We start from the raw sequence: 17,645 nt of genomic DNA, 5'->3' as shown, positions 1-17,645 counted from the left end.
TTCTAGGCTTTTCTAAAGAGATTCTTTCTTTTCCTTTCAAGTAAACCCATGAAGAACTTTACCTTTTAAATTTATTGCTGAAGTCAAACGTGCTTCTTTTGCTTGTACTATTTCTTTTTCATTTTGTTTCCTCTTGTCTTCTCAATATCAACAAGAATTAACTATAAACTTCTGCTTTTATTGATGACATCATCGAAAACGCAAGTCAACAAACAGAGAAAACAAGCAATAAATAGAGAAGATATATACAATTGAACCAAATTAATTAACAAAACAGTGATCAAAAAGTAATTAAAAATAGAACTCCTTTACTCATGTAATTTATTATATCAAAATTTCCTGACTACATATGAATCAAAATTTTCACCTTGAAGGTGACACTGAATCTTTAAAATTGAATAGTGACGGTAGCGTAGGGGGCAAATATGTGGTAGATCGATCAATGAAATAAAGAGGATCAAGATGGAGGGTTGAAACATCAAAGTCCCATATATGAATTGACTTCAGCTGCAGCAACTGTTCTACTTCCTGTATGTGGTCCAAATGCAAAATATTATGAAGCTGAATAGTAAAAACAAAGTTCTACGTGCAACTTATCTTATGAGAAAATTTGTCACATGCCAACTGAGCAACAAATCAAGAGTTCAAATAAATTCTACAGAAATGTGAGTTGGCAGAACAAATGACCGTAAAAAAAAAAAAATTAAAAGAGATAAAAATAAAAAGCTCTAGTTTTGTAGATGAGATAGTACCTCGGATTGATAAACAAGTCTCCAGTCCTCCATCTCAAGAGATGCATCTGAAAAATTTTGTAAAATAATATGATTCAGGCTAAGTTAAATCTAAATGGCTAATAAATAAAAGTCGAATCCATATAGTATACTGTGTTACAGCACTTTATGAAAAACATACGACTATATTGCACTTATTGTCTCCTTAGTTCACTTGAGAAAGTAATCACGTTTCTTTACTTTTAATCAGAGAAACATTACACCGATGTATTAGAGCAAATTTAGTCATTCTAGTGTAAATGAAAGTAATATTAGCTCTCTAATCATTAAATAAAAACAATACTTAGAAAATATGATAGCTAAATCTCATCAAGTCTTAGAGTCACAAAAGAACAATTTCAATTTGTTTAATTTATTTTTTTTTTAAAATAAGGGGTGCATGATTGATCTAACTGAAACTAGACTAGTAAAAATATCTATCTTGAGGATATTAGAGAAATTGTAAGCACAAGTAAAAACTTAAAAAAAGGAAAGAAAACTTAAGACAGAAAGGGAGATTTGAAAGTAGAAGTAAAAGACCTACCAGATTCTCCACAAAAGTCAGCGCAGCAACAAAGTTGACAAGGCAGAGCATTCTGTGATTCAAAATGCTAATAATAATCGAACTATCACTTCAAACTTTGTATCTGAAATTACAAGGCCTCTTTCTTCTCTGTCTGCAAATTATTCTGCCACACTTCCATAGAAACACCTGAGAACATAGCAGATTATGCAGTTGCTGTACAATCTTTACTGGAAGAAATGTTGATGGACTTGGGGGAATCACTTCCTCTAACCACACGGTTATAAAAAACTTTAAACGATTGTGAGCCATAGGGTCGATTGAGCAAACTTATTGGCATTCTCAGAGTCTGCTTCCGGTTTCTCCTCCCCCTCATCAAAATGCTGAAGGTTTTCTCACTCTCTGTGTTCTTATTGCTACTATTAGTGCAGTCATTTGAGCCAATGTTAGGACCTAGCTTGTTCCCTCCAGCTTCATTCCCATTGTGACTTGGATTACCATTTTCCTGTATACTTTCTGAACCTAGTCTGACCACTTCATCTTCTCTAGTCTCTGGAGCAAGAACTGTCACCTCTTTCTTAGATTCCCTAAGATTATCAATATCTTCTGGCAAAACTGAAGCTGAACTTGGACTCTCAGAACCATGAAACTGCGCTTGTTGTTCCATAGTAGATTCAGGTATTGGTTGAACCACAGGTGCTGGATGCGGAAATTCCACAGGATGAATACCAGGCCAAACAGCATTGGGGCTGAACTTGGATATGCTAGGGTTCACGTTACATTGCCATGTGAAATGATTGGCATGAAACGCACTGCTTGTGACTGGAAAGGTGCTAGTTGGCACTGGTTGAGGTTGAGTATAAGGAGGATATATAAAAGGCAATGGTTGAATCATATTTGGCGTTGGAGGAGGCGATGGGTATGCATGATGAGGAGATGAACATATTGGGTTAACTGGTGATAACACGGTTGCAGGCCCAGGGTGAATATTCATGTTTACTGGCCAGGGGCCAATTGTTGGAACAGCACCAGGGCCAGAAGGAAGGGTTATGTTCATGGGAACCGGTGCAGCCCGTGCAATGGCTGGTGATGGGTTAAAAGGAGCCGCAGATGCAGACAATTTCTTGTATGGGATGCCACGGACATCAGTTGGGCTTGATGGTGGTATGTTGAGCCTCAAATCTTCACCTCCTTGTGAGATGACATTTGTACTATCATGGGATTCTGATGGAGATTGTGGGCTACACAATTCAAAGCTGCCAGATGAATCATTTGCATCAGGTTCTTGACTGTGAGAATCCACAATATCATTGACTACATCAATCTCTATGGTATTATCTACTCCTTTATGATCATCAACATCTCTGGCTTCAAGTCCCTCAATACTCTCACAGTTATCTTCCACAGCATCAGTCAGTTGAGTTTCCTCTTTCTCCTTAGTAACTTTATTATCCTTTTGTGAATCCCCCACTGAATCTGATAAGGAATTGTCCTTCTCTATTTTATCTTTTACCTCTTCTGGGGTTGTGTTAACATTTGAATTTGCTTCAGTATCCTCTTCCTCGTAATGTTTGCCAACATCAAGTCCATCACTAGCAGAAGTCTCACTCTGGGGATTACTGACCTGCAACAAGGAAATTGTACCTGGTGGAGCCAACGCTACTTCCTTGTATGAAGGAGATTTTCCAAGACTAACGATTGAAGCCTTCACTGGATTTGCATCATTAGGTGCAGAATTTGAATCAGGTTCTGAATGAGAACTGAATAGCTTGTCACCAGCTCCCGATGTATCCTTTGTACCAGATGAAGGTGTGGACTTCACCCTATATGTTACAGCTTTGACTACTTTCCTTCCATATTTATTGCCTTGGGTTATGCTCACATTTTGGTTCTCTGTGTGACCCCCTTGGGATATGGTTCGTTTTTTCAAAAAGTAAATCCTGCTATTCTGATTCGTACCCTTATTCAAAGGATAATCCATGTCAGCCTCTGCATTCTTCTTCTGATAACAATAAATCTTGCTAATTGCTGCCCGTCTTTGCTTCAGTCTCCGGCCATATGATCCAGCTGATCTTGGTCTTTGAACTGGTTGCCAACCATCCTCCCCATCAGCGTGTGCATCAGGCAAAATTTCAACCGAACCTTTTAGCTTCTCGTCTGAAGTCTTCTCTAAATTTGACTGTTCTGACTCAGGTGCAGAGTTGATCTCCTGCTCGGCATCTGCCCCACCTCCTGGTTCAGTTGTAGAGGTCTCTTCATCTGAAGGCTCTTTTGGCATTTCCTTTGAAGACTCATCAGAACTTGCAGCGCCAATGTTTTGGTAGGATTTCACCCTCAGCTGTCAAATTAATGAAAATTCATATAGAGCGATATTACAGAAGAGATGGGTGCAAGTTGCCATATTTCAATAATTCAAAATGGTATGAACCTTCATGCATTGTATAGATTTGCAGTACTCAATAGCTTTCCTTTTTGCCTATAAACTAATCTGGTCCTATCTCTCATTCCACATTGATTGGAATTGTTTACGTCTTACAACTGTGTTAAAAACAAAAAGTAAAGAGGGTTTAGTCATAGCAGCTGTGTCTTATAAATTTATCCTTGATATAATAATTCCCATCAATAATAAGGATTAATCCTTCCTAAAGAAGCGTGTTAGCCGAATATCTACTCGTTCCTTTTTCAACTGAAAGTATGTCATCTATTTGACCAAGGATTTTATTATTACTTTTACAGAATTGTGCACCTGACAACATATTTAAGACAAAGCTTACTTGTTGCACCTCACATCTTACAGACTTACGCCATATGCAATGCTTAGATCAGAAAGGGGAACCAAAATCAATATTCAGATAAAAAGGGGCCTTTTGTTTACTTGATTTATTCTAAGGTTGCCGTGTATGATATTTCTCGTTGATGCATTTGAGCATTTGAATTAGTTAAAGAAGTTGGATTCAGAAGATTGCACATTGATCAATCAATCAATCAATCAATCAAAGAACTCAAAAGAGCCCCAGTCAAGTAATAGCAGCGATGACAGAAAGAATGTAAGTAGGAGGTGGGAAATGTGATCATAGATCAGGCAATCCTTCTATATGTGTTCGAAAGCAACTCAAACTGATTAGTCAAAATTAGTTTCCTGCAAATCTGCAACATACCTTTGTTGTATGACTTCTTCTCTTCATTGCCATATCTCTCCCTTTGGCATCATTATTGGGATTGATGTAGTCAAGCAGATCTGACACACTGACACATTCCATGGGAATATAAGAAATCAGTACGTATGTTACACGTGCATTTTTGTGTCTCTATGTGTGTGGAGTATGTACATCAGTTATCAACGTGGAACCACAAAGAAAACATAATGTAGCAGCACCATAACCATTTAAGCAGATCTCCGTCCATGATCATGCATTGTTAAGAAGACAGTTCACAATATATAAAAAACATGTCATGTTCCCGAAAGTCATAAGATCACCAATGGAACAATAAAATGATCTATTGGTATTCAATTAAAAGAGACATCAAAGAACGCAACAATCACATCAATCCCCAACGAAATTAAATGAGACAACTTTCAGTACAATAACTTGATACTAATATTATGAGACAAACAGCAAATAAAAGTGGCAACCAGGCTTCAAAACACAGAGATCAGCCAAAGAAGTATGAGATCAAGATTGACTAAGAAGAGTTAGACATACCTTAGGTGGCCTTTACTAGCAATTGAAGCATCAGGTTTCCTAGTACCATTTCGTGCAGCTTCTTGCTGTTCAAAAGCCTTGGACTCAAAATATTCAAGCCAAGCAGCTGCATCCTGTAGTGTTTATCAGAAAACTCAGTATATGCAAAATTGAAAGTAGCTAGCTATCATACCTGCTGTAGACAGAAGGAAAATAATAAGTTTAATTGGTGCACCAGGGTTCAGTTTGCCCCGTGTACCCAACATGCTCTGGTCAATTTGGGCTGGGCCAACAATTAAAAAGGGCCAAATTTGGGTAAACCAGGACAGACATCCTAACCATGCAGCCAGGTCCATGGGGTTTTTTATTATTATTATTTTTTCATAATATTTGTATAAAATATTCATATCGCTTTAGTTATTTTGAGTAGTACTCATATCACATGATTGCATTCTAAAAGACTGGTTGATATATAGAATATACCTGTGTGCGCAAATCATCTGGGCCAAGTTTTGCCCGCAGAATTTGCAAAGTTGTTTGCTCATGCTGCACGCTCAATGGGTATGCCTCCATCAATGAGAGTGCTATAGCTATGCATGATAACTTGCAGCTGTCTGCAGATAACCATCATTCAATGAATATGCCGATGTCATTATACAGTTCCCTCCTATTTTTCACATGAACCTTGGCAAAGTCGAGCAACAAAGAGGAACTTATCAAACCTGAATATGATCTGGACCAAGCAACCGTTTGTTGCACTTTAAAGCTTTGTGAAGATATCTTAGAGCAACATGCACATTTCCGAGACCTTCCTCCATCATAGCCACATTAATATAAGTGGCAGCAGTATTTGGATGAGATGGGCCACATGTCAGATGCAGAAGATATAAGGCACGTTTTACGTACCTATTAATAACAGTAGAAGAGCCAAGTTGAGAAAAACAATCAGGACAAAAAATGAAAGCAGCGTATTTTATATATAGTTATATATAAATATGAAATCCAGAAAACTCTTTATGCAGTCAATACAATACTTGTTATCATTACTACTGGTTTTACTGTGTAAATGAATACTAGATTATCTTGTCCGGTAGACAGCAAGAGGTAAGGATATAGGATATTTTAAACTTCTCTCCACCTTTTAATAATTTTTTTTTTTAAGTTAAAACGAAGTAAAAGTAATTCATATCAGGTCAAAACCCGGACTATATAATTGAAGCATGTAAATTATTCACCATCAGCGTGTTGCACCCAAAAAAGAAAAAGAAACATACTTCAGAGCCAGCTCTGTGTGTTGAAGTCTGTAATAGAAAACTGCAAGATCCCCATAACTCTTCATCGTATCTGGGTGATCCAGGCCTAATTCTCTCTCATTGATATCCAGGGCTTTTTGTTGATAAATTGTGGCCTGTCAATAGAGCGAACTTCTTAATCTTAATTATATCTCCAATGGGTATAAGCAAATACTCTCACTTGTGCATTTGCTAAAGTGCTTCTCTGACATGTTTATAATAAATGTTAACAGATTAACTTTCCGCTTCCCCTCCTCTTCCAGTACTCCGGTTACAACATATGTTCATTTATATAAATCGGCTATGCATTCTATGAAGGCAACAAAACGTAACAAAGTATGACAAGATGAAGGATCACAAAATCCTAATAATTATAGATAATGTTTAAAATAAAGATATAGATATATATATATATCCACACACACACACATATATTCTTATATTAAAGCCACAATTAGTGTTAAGATTAAAGTCATGACATCAAACAAAAAGCCACAAGCGAATACAATCCAAGAGGATGATAATGTCAATAACACATGTAGTCATTTCATAAAATTTACATAATGATGCAAGTCAGTACTTGAATTAACGCAAGAGAATGATAATGTCAATCAGACGTTTTATGATCTAGATCTAAATTGTGACTGCTGCGAAAGCAACTTTGGTTTCAGATGCAACAATATCTTACTAACACCAAAACACGAATGACAATATGAAAAACCTGATTAAAGTCTCCGGTGTGATATAAAACTACAGCAAGGAGGCTATATGCTCCCGCCGTCATCCGATGATAAGGGCCACAAACTGCAACCAGCTTGGCAAGAGCCTGTTACAAACAAATTATATTAGTTGCCATACAACAAGACTAACATGAAACAACTACTGAAGCAGCTTGCCGATTTTTCACAGATATCCCAGCAAAGAGTTTTGAAGATGCATACCTTTGTCCCATAGGTAACTGCGTCTTCAAGTTTTCCCTTGTCTAAAGCTGTTTTGGATGACTCTAGTAGCTGCCTTCCGTCTGCAGAAGAGCAAGCTGCTTGCTGCAAAGGATCAAAATACCCATCACATGTTAAATATGGAAAAATTCAAATAATTTCAAGACATGCAAAAGAACAAATATATATCTTGCCCTGTCCTGTCCTTTACCTTGTGAACCGGGACCAAGCTGACAATATCAGATTTATGGAATGGAGTTGGGGAGTCCATATCAAAATCCCTTGGAACAAGCTCAATGCCCACCTAGCATAAGATGTTAAGCAACAACTTGTCAATGATAGACTGCTTAAAATGACATCTGATAAATGTATTACATATTTAAGTATGTTTATTTGTTGGACATGCATGCATAGATATGACATCATTGAAAGTATAAATATTTATTTTTATAAAAGATAGGAAAAGGAAATATGATACAACATATCTCCAAGAGCCTAACAATAATAAATAGAGTAAAATATTCTGACTACTTTTTTAATTTGTATCAATTACATAGACCTCCCCTCTATTTTAAAAATATACAGTTTAGTTCAATTAATTAACACCATTAGGAATATTCTAAAAATATTCTAAAAATATTATTTTTAACTGAAATTTATATAAAAATAAATTTGATTTACTATTTTAACCCCATTCTAATAAATTCCTAAATTCTACTTTTGCAGTTACACGAATTTTACTTAGTTAAGGCAAACATAAAAGACTCGATTAAAAATTTAACTAATTTTTTCAATAAATATATATACTTAACTAAATATGTTTATAAATTTTTGCAATAAAGATGTACTTAAAATTTTTGAATTATAAATTGAAATAATTTATAAAATCTTTCAGACTTGTATCATTTAAACTTTACGATAGACAAAAACTATGTATTTGAAATATGTTTTTATAATTTAAAAGAAATCAAAGTAAATAATTTCCAATGAATGTGATAAAATATTAAAATTATAAAATTTTATGATTTGGATTGAAATTAATAAATTTTCTAACATATTAGAAATTTTAAAAATATATGTATTAGAATTATTTTTTGATTTTATAAAAACATTTTTTGGAAAATATAAATATCTAAATAATTATTAAGTTAAAAAGGGGCATTTTGGTCAAACAAATAATTTAAGGTCAAACTTAATAGGGTGGAAATGGAATCTTAAATATAGGAGGGAGGTTTGTATAACATACATTTTAATTTTAAAGAGATTTACATACGTTTTCAGAATAGATGGGAAGTTTCTGCAACTGAGGTAAAATAGAAGGGCGATCAGTGTATTTTGCTCTAACAAATATCTATCAGACAGTACAAGAAAATGGGTCTGCTAAGTTCATGACAAGAATCACATATATATAGGGACCACTTTCTCATGATATGATTACTCTAATTGTGTCGGAAAAGCCATCAAGATATCATATGCAACAAACAACTGCCCATACAATTGGCATATCAATGTGAGAAAACATTTCAATTTCTTCTTCTTCTTCTTTTTTTTTTTTTTTTTGCGAAGAGAAAACATTTCAATTTCAGATGCACGGCAAGTGACCACCAAATTCAAATAACCTCTACAAGTCTTTATCTGTTTCCAATCCCTATAATAAGAGTCTATTAACAGTCTGTAATTCACAAGAAATTACAAAATTTGGACATCTGTATAAACAAAATTGCTTCAAATGAAAAAGGTGCAGCTTTGAGACTCCATGCGTAATGAAATCTATGCAAACCACATCAGAAACTATAAGTCTATTGTGTATGATTCAGTACCTTGTGACATAACCCACGTAGAATTGCAAACTTCCTCACATCTTCGTAGTTTGAGCAGAAACTATAAGCCAATCTATATGTGTATGATTCAGTACCTTGTGACAGATAACCCACGTAGAATTGCAAACATCCTCACATCTTCGTAGTTTGAGCTGCTAAGATGCCAATCATATCGCTTCTTCAGAAAAACCTCCAGCCATTCCCATACCAGAGGGTGGATATTGCATGATTTATGTAATTCTTCATTTTTGGGAACACCAAGCAGCACATTCAGTGCACCAGCTATTGATACAGCCAATTTCTCTTTATCAGTAACAGCAGCAATAACAGCCTGCAAGATGTGTTTAAAAGCTCGAACTATCATCTCATGAATACAGAGTGATTGCACATGTGACAGCTTTTCTGAAAGTTTCACCTGTGAAGAAAACCAATAGACAAATTAGCATACGATATTGTAAAAACAAAAACAAACAAACAAATCCACAAGTGATTCAAATCCCAAGATACAAAGTCCTTCTGCCTTTTAGTCCTTGGATTTAAAGCCCTTGAAAACCAAAGCGACAAGCAAAATTTAAGCATGAGTGAAAAATTGATACTTGTAAAATCACTTAAAGAGAGCCTACATTGATTGGCTGATTAAGTGATTAAAATCCCAAGAGAGTAAATTGCTGGGTACCCTCATTGGCTTATTAAGGTTGTCCTTAAAGAAATAGAAATATTATAGTAGATGATGACACTAAAATACAGCCTACATTTCATGAAGAGGATCCGTAGAAGATTGAAGCAGGACTACGCTCAGCTCTGAGAAACTCAAAAGAGCTTCTTTTCATCGACATTTAAAGTGCAGTTATATGCAAAGAAAAGTTTAGAGCACTCACAACATGTCCAAGAGAACGCATCTTTAGACCCCTAGTATGCATAAAATCAGTCAGGGTGCGGCCATCAACTGGAGAAAGTTCCAATGAGCCAAAGTCTGCCACCTGTTTTGCGTAATACATAGTGAAATCACAATCAACGTAAATTTATAAGCTGGAAGAAAAATCAGAAAATTAACCAATTTTTCAGTCATTACCAATTTTGGGAGAGCAACATCTGTGTAATATTTCTGAGACATGTCAATGAGGTCTTGCATAGACTGTTAGTAACATGAATAAGTTCAGTTAAGATGATTGATGAAACAACCTAGTTCAAATGTTAAAAACCTCGATAATGCCTTATGAGACCTAGGTGACAGTACCTTGCAGTGAAGTCCAGTTCCTGATTCCTTTAACCGAGAAAAAGCTTCTTCAGGCAACATGCCTTCAGCAAAAGCTCATTTTCTGCGGCTGTAGCTTGATTCTGGGATTCTATTGAGGGCAACATGGTACTTTCAACCTCCCCATTAACACACGCATGAGATCTCGAGTTCTCAGATTCCAATTTATGATTGGTTAAATCAGATTTCTTTTTGCTATTCTTGAGAACTTTAAGGGGTTTGCCAAGACCCTCGACCTTCATTTCATTCTTAGCCTTCTCAGAAGATGGTTTTTTATCTTTTTCTGTATTGTTTTGGTCCTGCAAATGCTGTATCCAACAGGCTCCAAGTTCCCATCTCACAAAATTGTCCAAATTAGGCTCCTCTTCCTCAAGCTTGGCAAGGCTTTCTTTAATCAGTCTTTCCACAAAAGCTTGGGAAGCACCAAGTTCTTCACGTGCTTGAATCATCAGCCTATTGTTCTCTGATTGTGTTGCGTTGTGAAGAAGTAATCTCAAACTGCAAGGAACAATATAATAATTATCACCCCTGTGATTTTGTCATGAACAACAACTGGATCAACCATCCTACTAACGAAGAGAGAACAATGCCAGCGCACAGCTCAGTCCAACAAAGAACAACCGCTAGATGCATCTATTTAGAACTGGCTAGTTCTCAATTTTAGCCTCAAGCTAATTAAATAATCACAAGGAAAAATGTACATGAGAGGAAAGACATAATAAAGTGGAAAAGATAGAGAACATATATAATTGATCATGAGTATTATGTAAACTGTGTTAACATATCAGAATTAAGGGCAACCTGTTAATGTTGAGTGCATTGGCACCACCTTCTGGCTGATCAAGCAATTCAGTATGTTGAGACGAAGAATTGACAATTCCACTCTCTCTTCCCGCAACTTTCACAACAACTATGTAACCGCAATATCTCACATTGATGACACTTAATGTCGTAATATCCTGCAGTCAAGAAACAGTTCATTAATTTTGCTAGAAAAGAAGCAGGCATACTGACCAAGTTGACCAATCATTTTCAGCATCAAATAAGTATCATACATGGGCAGCAGTATTCTCATCAGCAGTAATCCCTTTCAGAAGATTTCGCTCTACCAGATCTTTTTGATTCACACCAGTGGCTGCAACTCCATCAATTTTAGTATCAATCTTAGAGCTTGCAACAGAAGCATCTTTGAGAACCCTGATACTCAAGTCGCCTATTCTCTCAGTGTAAAGAACATTATTGTTTACATCTGAATAGATTAAATGTGGCTGTCCCATTACACGCTGAACAGCCTTAATAGCTCTGAAAATGGCAACATCAACGAATAAGCTGTGAAGAAGGAATGCCTTTCTGTCTCGAACCTGCCTTTCTTCTGCTGTTTTGCAAGGCATAGATGCAATAAATGAAAACTCATTTGCCCATGGAATCAAATCACATTCTCCATCTTTACCGAGACCACCGCCATTTCCGCCCCAATTTTCATCCTCCATAGGAAGAGGAGGGAATGCTGCTGGCGATTGTGCTGCAACAGGAGGAACAAGCCATGTGTTGGCTCTGAAGCCATATGGGAGGTTCCCAAACTGAAGAGACCACGGGAAAACAAGAGAAAAATAATTGAATTTGTCACTATATGGGCTAAGCAGAATTTATAGCTTACAAAAGGATAAATTAGATTAAACGTGCAATCACAAATTATATAGCAAGATATAAATAATAGTATAATAAACGTAAAACAGGTGAAGAAACCCAAAATATATATATATATATATATGGGGTATTACCTTGTTACGCTCCGAAAATGCCTTCATGAGATCGTCATAGGCCTGAAATTTGAGAAATAAGAATCATAAATTGCGGAGTTTCATTAGCTGAAACACAAGAAACATGATGGAATATATTCAGTTTAAATGCTGAGGTCTTGTCGTGGAATTTCATCTTACGGAATTTGAAATTAAAAATATACAGCAATCAAAAGATTTGTATTTTCACAAGACTGACTAGTAATTATCGGAGGATAGCCAATTCATCTGTTGTGTTCCTGCGTAACTTAGGAACATAACGTAATCCATATCAATCAGAAAATAGGAAATAGCAACTCTGCAATTTATTCGAAGAATGAGAGCCTATTCTTTTTATAGCAGACAACGTATTAAAAGTTTGAACTTTGAACGCCTAAACTCGGGTTTCACAGGAGAAGCAATTCAAGATTAATCAAAGGAATACTGACATTTTCAAACGCTCTACTTAGCTGTCGTAACAAATCAACGAGATTATGACTCAATATCCGCTGCTTTCCAACACTGTAAAATCCCTTTCTGCATGCTTCAACGTGGACCACTTTTCCATTACACAGCTTGACCTGAGTATAAAAGAATATCATCATTATAATTTTCTTCGTAATCTTCGCTCTAAAGCGAAACACCAGAGTGATGAGAAAAACGAGGTCTTACATCAAGTGAAAAGAGATAATCAGCCTCTGATATCTCTTCAACTTGCCGTCGTGCTGCTCTCTTTATATCTGTATTGATAACTTATTACAATGTCTAGCTCCTATAGAAAACAGATAAATCTAAAAGAACAAGTGAGATTGAAAGGAGTACATTGGAGAGGCGGAATGAGATGGGAAAGAGAGAAAAACTCGTAGAAGTTCCCAAGCTTAGGCATGGAATAGCTCATGTCGCCGTCTCCGTCAACTGCCGCCGCGTCTTTCGATGTTTGTTTGGTAGTATCGACGTTGTTCTCTGCCGCCATTGGCGGCGGCGCTGGAGACTTCGTGGACTTCGGAGTGGTGGAGGTTGCATTTTTCGAGGCATCAGGCTTCGGGCTATCCTTGCTCGGCGGCGGCGACGGGCCGAAGCTGGTCGTGCATGCCACGATGTCAAGCAATCGTCTGACGTGGGCCACTGCTCGCTCTTCATCGTAATCCTCTGCGTCAGAAATTCAGAAGTCAGAGGAAGAAGACGACCCAGACGACGTCGTGCAGCAAACACTTAATATTGATCAATATAAATCATCGATTAAAAAAATTAATATTAACCTTCGAATAAAGTTAGGACGCAAGGCTTCAATGCAGAAACGTCCACCGTGTGTCTTTAGCCGTGCGCCTCTCGCCTGCGTTACCCCAATGAGATCAGCAAACATCAACAATTATGCAAGGCCTAAAATACCCTCTTATTTCAAGTTCCAAAAAAAAAAAAACGCTCTTATTTAGTGGGCAAAACCACGGTTAAAAAAAAAAATAGTTGGCAAACAAAAATCCTCTTATTTATATTTCCCCACTTTTATTCTTTGACCTTATTATTTCACCACTTTAGGCTAGTTTAAGTAATAGAAATAAAAAATAAGGCTGGATAAAAATTAAAAGTTTAAGGCTTTAATTAAAAGTTTAAGGCTTTAAGCTTTTCCAATGTAAATAAATCGATAAAATAACTATGATCTTTTTTAACATATATTGTAAGAAATTGGAAGTTGGAAATCCTCTGATTTGCATACTCTAACGGTGATCACGTATTACTAATAATTATTGTTTGATGAAATAGAGAGTGTGTCAATTCTTTTTTTTTTTTAACCAGAGGCAGTTGAATAATATTCAGTTGTTCAAATTTAATCTTTCTTTTAAAGTGTTAAATTCACATTTCGTAAATGAAAATAAAAGAAAGAAAAATTTGGTAAAAAGTACATATTTAAAAATTTTATTGGGCAAGGTATCTAATATGTAACTCATTTTTAATAAGTGCAACTTATTCATAGCTGTATTCAAAACAAAAGTTATTTGCACAAAAATAAAGATATATTACATAAAATTAGGGGGAAAATTGCACTTATTCAAATTTAATAAAATTTCTAAACAAATATTTTTAACCAATTTCATTTTTAAAAAAATTATCATGGAAAGAATTCCCGATGTCCGGTCTAACACGTACAACACTTAATGATATTTACCAAAGAAAATTTCTAATTCCTCAAGTTTTAACAATAATAACAGCGGTGAAATTTTAATTTTAATTTTGATTCGCATCTGTTTATATCATCACTGTTAAATTTTCTGAGTAAAGTATGGATTAATTGAATTAAATTGAAGAATTTTTTTTCTTTTTTGAGGGAAAACAGCTTAAATATATGATAAAAGCAAAACATGTCTGCAATCTTTCTTTTTTTGAAAAAAGAAAAAGCAACATGACTACGGCATCGTGTCTTGTATAATGTCGTTATTGAGTTTATTTTTTTAGCATTAAAACATAGTAAAGGAAAAAAAAAAGAAATATATATAGCAAATAATTTCTAGGAATCAATTTTTTTTGCCAGAGAATTAAATTATTTAATTTAAAATTGCAAATGCCACCCAAATTTTTTTACCTCATGTGATAGGGAAAAATTTGTGATGTAACAGGTCTCCGTGTTCACTGATAGAAGCCGGCGAACATCTATTATCCTGTCCGTTGATATTCCCTGCAATTAAAAATCCTCAAACATTATTAGTAGTATTTTTTTAACTGAAAAGAGTATTAACTATTAATAACTAAGTATATTATAAACTAGAACATTTTCTACCAATGCCAAGCAGCACTAAAAATAACTAAATAATTTATGTTTTTATAGTTTAAAAATAAAATAAATCACTCAATTCTAATTATTATTAATATGTTGAATATTTTATTACAATTATCATTTAATAGAATGTCAATAAAGTATTGGCAATAAACAATAAAATACAAGTTTCAAGTTATAGAAAAAATAAATAAAAATATTTGTTATATTTTTATGCAAATTTATATTACTTTAACTTATAAAATATAAATACTAATGTTCCGTGGCGGGAACTATCAACTCATCAGCTAAATATTAGATATTTTCGTCAAAGTAACCTGTGCACCAGAAAATTATTGAAATTAAGCCATCAATTTCTAAAATATAATTATTTTAATTTGTCATATATATGAAAATTCAGTGTTCCGTGAATAGTTGAATAAATGTGGGATATTTTGGCAAATTGTTTTTTAGCTAAACAAATTAGTAACTTCTACGCAAAAAACTCGTGGGTGAGGACATTAACACGTGATTGACTGAAAATTAGGTCCAAATAATAAGCCGAAAAAATAAAGCAGGTTATCAAATGAAGACAATATTGATTTAGTGGTTTGGATGCTAATTAAAGGCTACCACTTCTTCACTAATATTTCTTTAGAATCATTAAAAGTGATGTTTGTTCTAATCTATTCTGAACTAAATAGTAATAACAAAAGTAAAATTTGCTCCTATGTTTACTTAAATTTTATAATATACAATTTTTTACCGGATTATTTTACAATTTTAGACAAATTGTGAGATGAAGGTAAATTATATAAAAGAATGTAAATTGATATAACAAAAAAAATTATAGAATGTCTATATAATATAATATATAATATATATATATAAACACACACACACACTTTAGTTTTTATCTTAAAAGAAGAAGAAGAAAACAACTTTGTCCTGAAGACTACAAGGTGCATATGTTGAGCATTAAAAAGCACAATTGGCGAAAGATTCCTAGAAGGGTCTTGACACAAAAGAGACATGGAAGTGGCTAATTAAATAGCAATTAACTAATGATGAGTGAAATGCACCAATTAAAATAAGCATATTAAGCATTTTTTATGTTCTTCCTTGATAAAATAATGGTTTAAATAAAAGGGATGGACTTTTGTGAATAAAATTTCAATTTGATAGCAACAAACCTTGAGAGTAACATGAGTTTCATCAGGAAGGTTTACGGTGACATCCAAGACAACTGGAAGAACTGCGTAGTTGTTGAACAAAGCCAAATCAAATTCAATTAATTGGAAGAAAAAAATTGAGGAAACTATTATTAAGATAAGTGCTTTCATTGAAAAATTAACCAACAATGATTAATTCATATAATAAGAATTCTATCGCACCTTTCTCTTCCTTCTTCTTTTTCTCTCCCTTGGCCTTCCCACGGCTGTTTCTTGGTGCCATTTTCTAGTTTTGATGTTGAAAAAAGTCGAAAATCTTGACTTTCTGGCACTGTACAACCAACACAGGAGGATAAGTTATTAATTCCTCATCGGTGTGAATATTTCAAGTTTCATAAGAGAAATTATGCAAATTCTCACTAAACCCAATTCAGACCAGAGAAGTTTAATTGATACAACACAGAAGAAAAGAATAAACATAACTAATTAGAGCTTTATGACACAACAGAAACAGAGAAGCACAGCCATATGCAGATTAAAAAGCCATGGCTTAAAATTTTAAGACTGGTCAGAAAATTTGAACTTAATCTTCATTATCCCAATTCAGGATAAGGTAAGCCCAAAAGACAGAGAAGAAAAGAAATGCATGAGAATAATTAAAGAACTAGAAAATTGAGGCTTTATAAAGCTTTCTGGAACGGTGAAAACACAATAAAGTCCATGAAGCAAAAACCCAGTATTTCAATCTGAAAATTTTGAGATTCTCATTAGCCCAATTCAGGATAAGAGAAGCTCGTAACTCAGGGAAGAAAAGGAGGGAACTCAAGAATTTTAAGCAAATATGCTTAATTCTCATTAACCCAGTTGAGGATAAGAGAGGTTCAGGACACACAGAAGAAACGAGCAAGAAGATAGAATCTAGCCCAATTATTTGAAACTTCAGATTTCCAAGACCAATCAGAAAATTTATCCTTAATCCTCATTCAACCAACTCAGGATAAGAGAAGCCAAGAATCAGAACAAACAGAGGAAAGCAAATGCAATAGGCCAAAACAGATAGCAAGAACATGAAAGCGAAGTATTTCAAGCTTAAAACTTTCAAAACCAATCAGAAAATTTGTCCTCAATTCTCAATGACCCAGTACAGGAAAAGAGAGCGAGGTTCGAACTCTGTCGCAAAAGAAAAGAAAAAGAGATAAAGGGCGTGACAGTAACCTAACAGAAATAAAAAAGATAAGTGCTTTATTTTTATTTATAGATTGAATGAAGAAGCAGGAACAGAATCTATATTCATTACCAAAGTGCTCCAAAGAATGAGTTTTCAACAGAGAGAAAGAGTTCAGATGGAGGATAATGGACGGTGAAGAATAATGACCATTGAAGAAGAAGAAAGTGATGTTGGTCTGTGAGGAAACGGAGGTCTCATCCACTTGAAGGAAGAGAAAGGGAAGACGCAGGCAAAGATATAGAGGAGAGGATGGTGTGATAAGAAAGGAAGGGCTGAGATTTAACGGTCAGAATGATACAATTTGGCCTTTTATGGGACCTCCTGGCCTTATAATATTGAGCTCGTTTGGATGGAATCGAAACTATGATTTTAAAAGTGATTTTTTAATATATGAGATAAATATATGAAAGAGTTTATTTCAATTTGTGAAAAAATAT

General features: G+C 34.8%; 1 protein-coding gene across 1 annotated transcript; it reads right to left on the bottom strand.

Moving 5' to 3' along the window:
* Positions 1–157: 157 nt before the first annotated feature.
* On the bottom strand, positions 158–17,413 carry LOC114750341 (protein TSS). The gene is given in 30 exon segments (XM_028938912.1): positions 158–528; positions 753–799; positions 1,315–3,631; positions 4,452–4,539; positions 4,998–5,110; positions 5,460–5,572; positions 5,575–5,590; positions 5,699–5,882; positions 6,251–6,384; positions 6,990–7,094; positions 7,210–7,311; positions 7,418–7,510; positions 9,027–9,067; positions 9,165–9,441; positions 9,905–10,006; positions 10,099–10,161; positions 10,264–10,325; positions 10,328–10,779; positions 11,083–11,240; positions 11,337–11,861; positions 12,063–12,104; positions 12,509–12,640; positions 12,732–12,799; positions 12,882–13,208; positions 13,319–13,370; positions 13,372–13,392; positions 14,638–14,730; positions 16,002–16,063; positions 16,203–16,311; positions 17,278–17,413. Coding segments are annotated over 27 exon segments (5,619 nt in total). The 5' UTR covers positions 16,264–16,311; positions 17,278–17,413; the 3' UTR covers positions 158–528; positions 753–799; positions 1,315–1,498.
* Between the last annotated feature and the right edge of the window lie 232 nt (positions 17,414–17,645).

This window comes from Neltuma alba, unplaced genomic scaffold, assembly GCF_004799145.2.
Source record: "Neltuma alba isolate B1F8T4 unplaced genomic scaffold, ASM479914v2 tig00006419_pilon, whole genome shotgun sequence".
Lineage (NCBI taxonomy): Eukaryota > Viridiplantae > Streptophyta > Magnoliopsida > Fabales > Fabaceae > Neltuma > Neltuma alba.
This window is presented reverse-complemented; position numbering and strand designations above follow the sequence as displayed.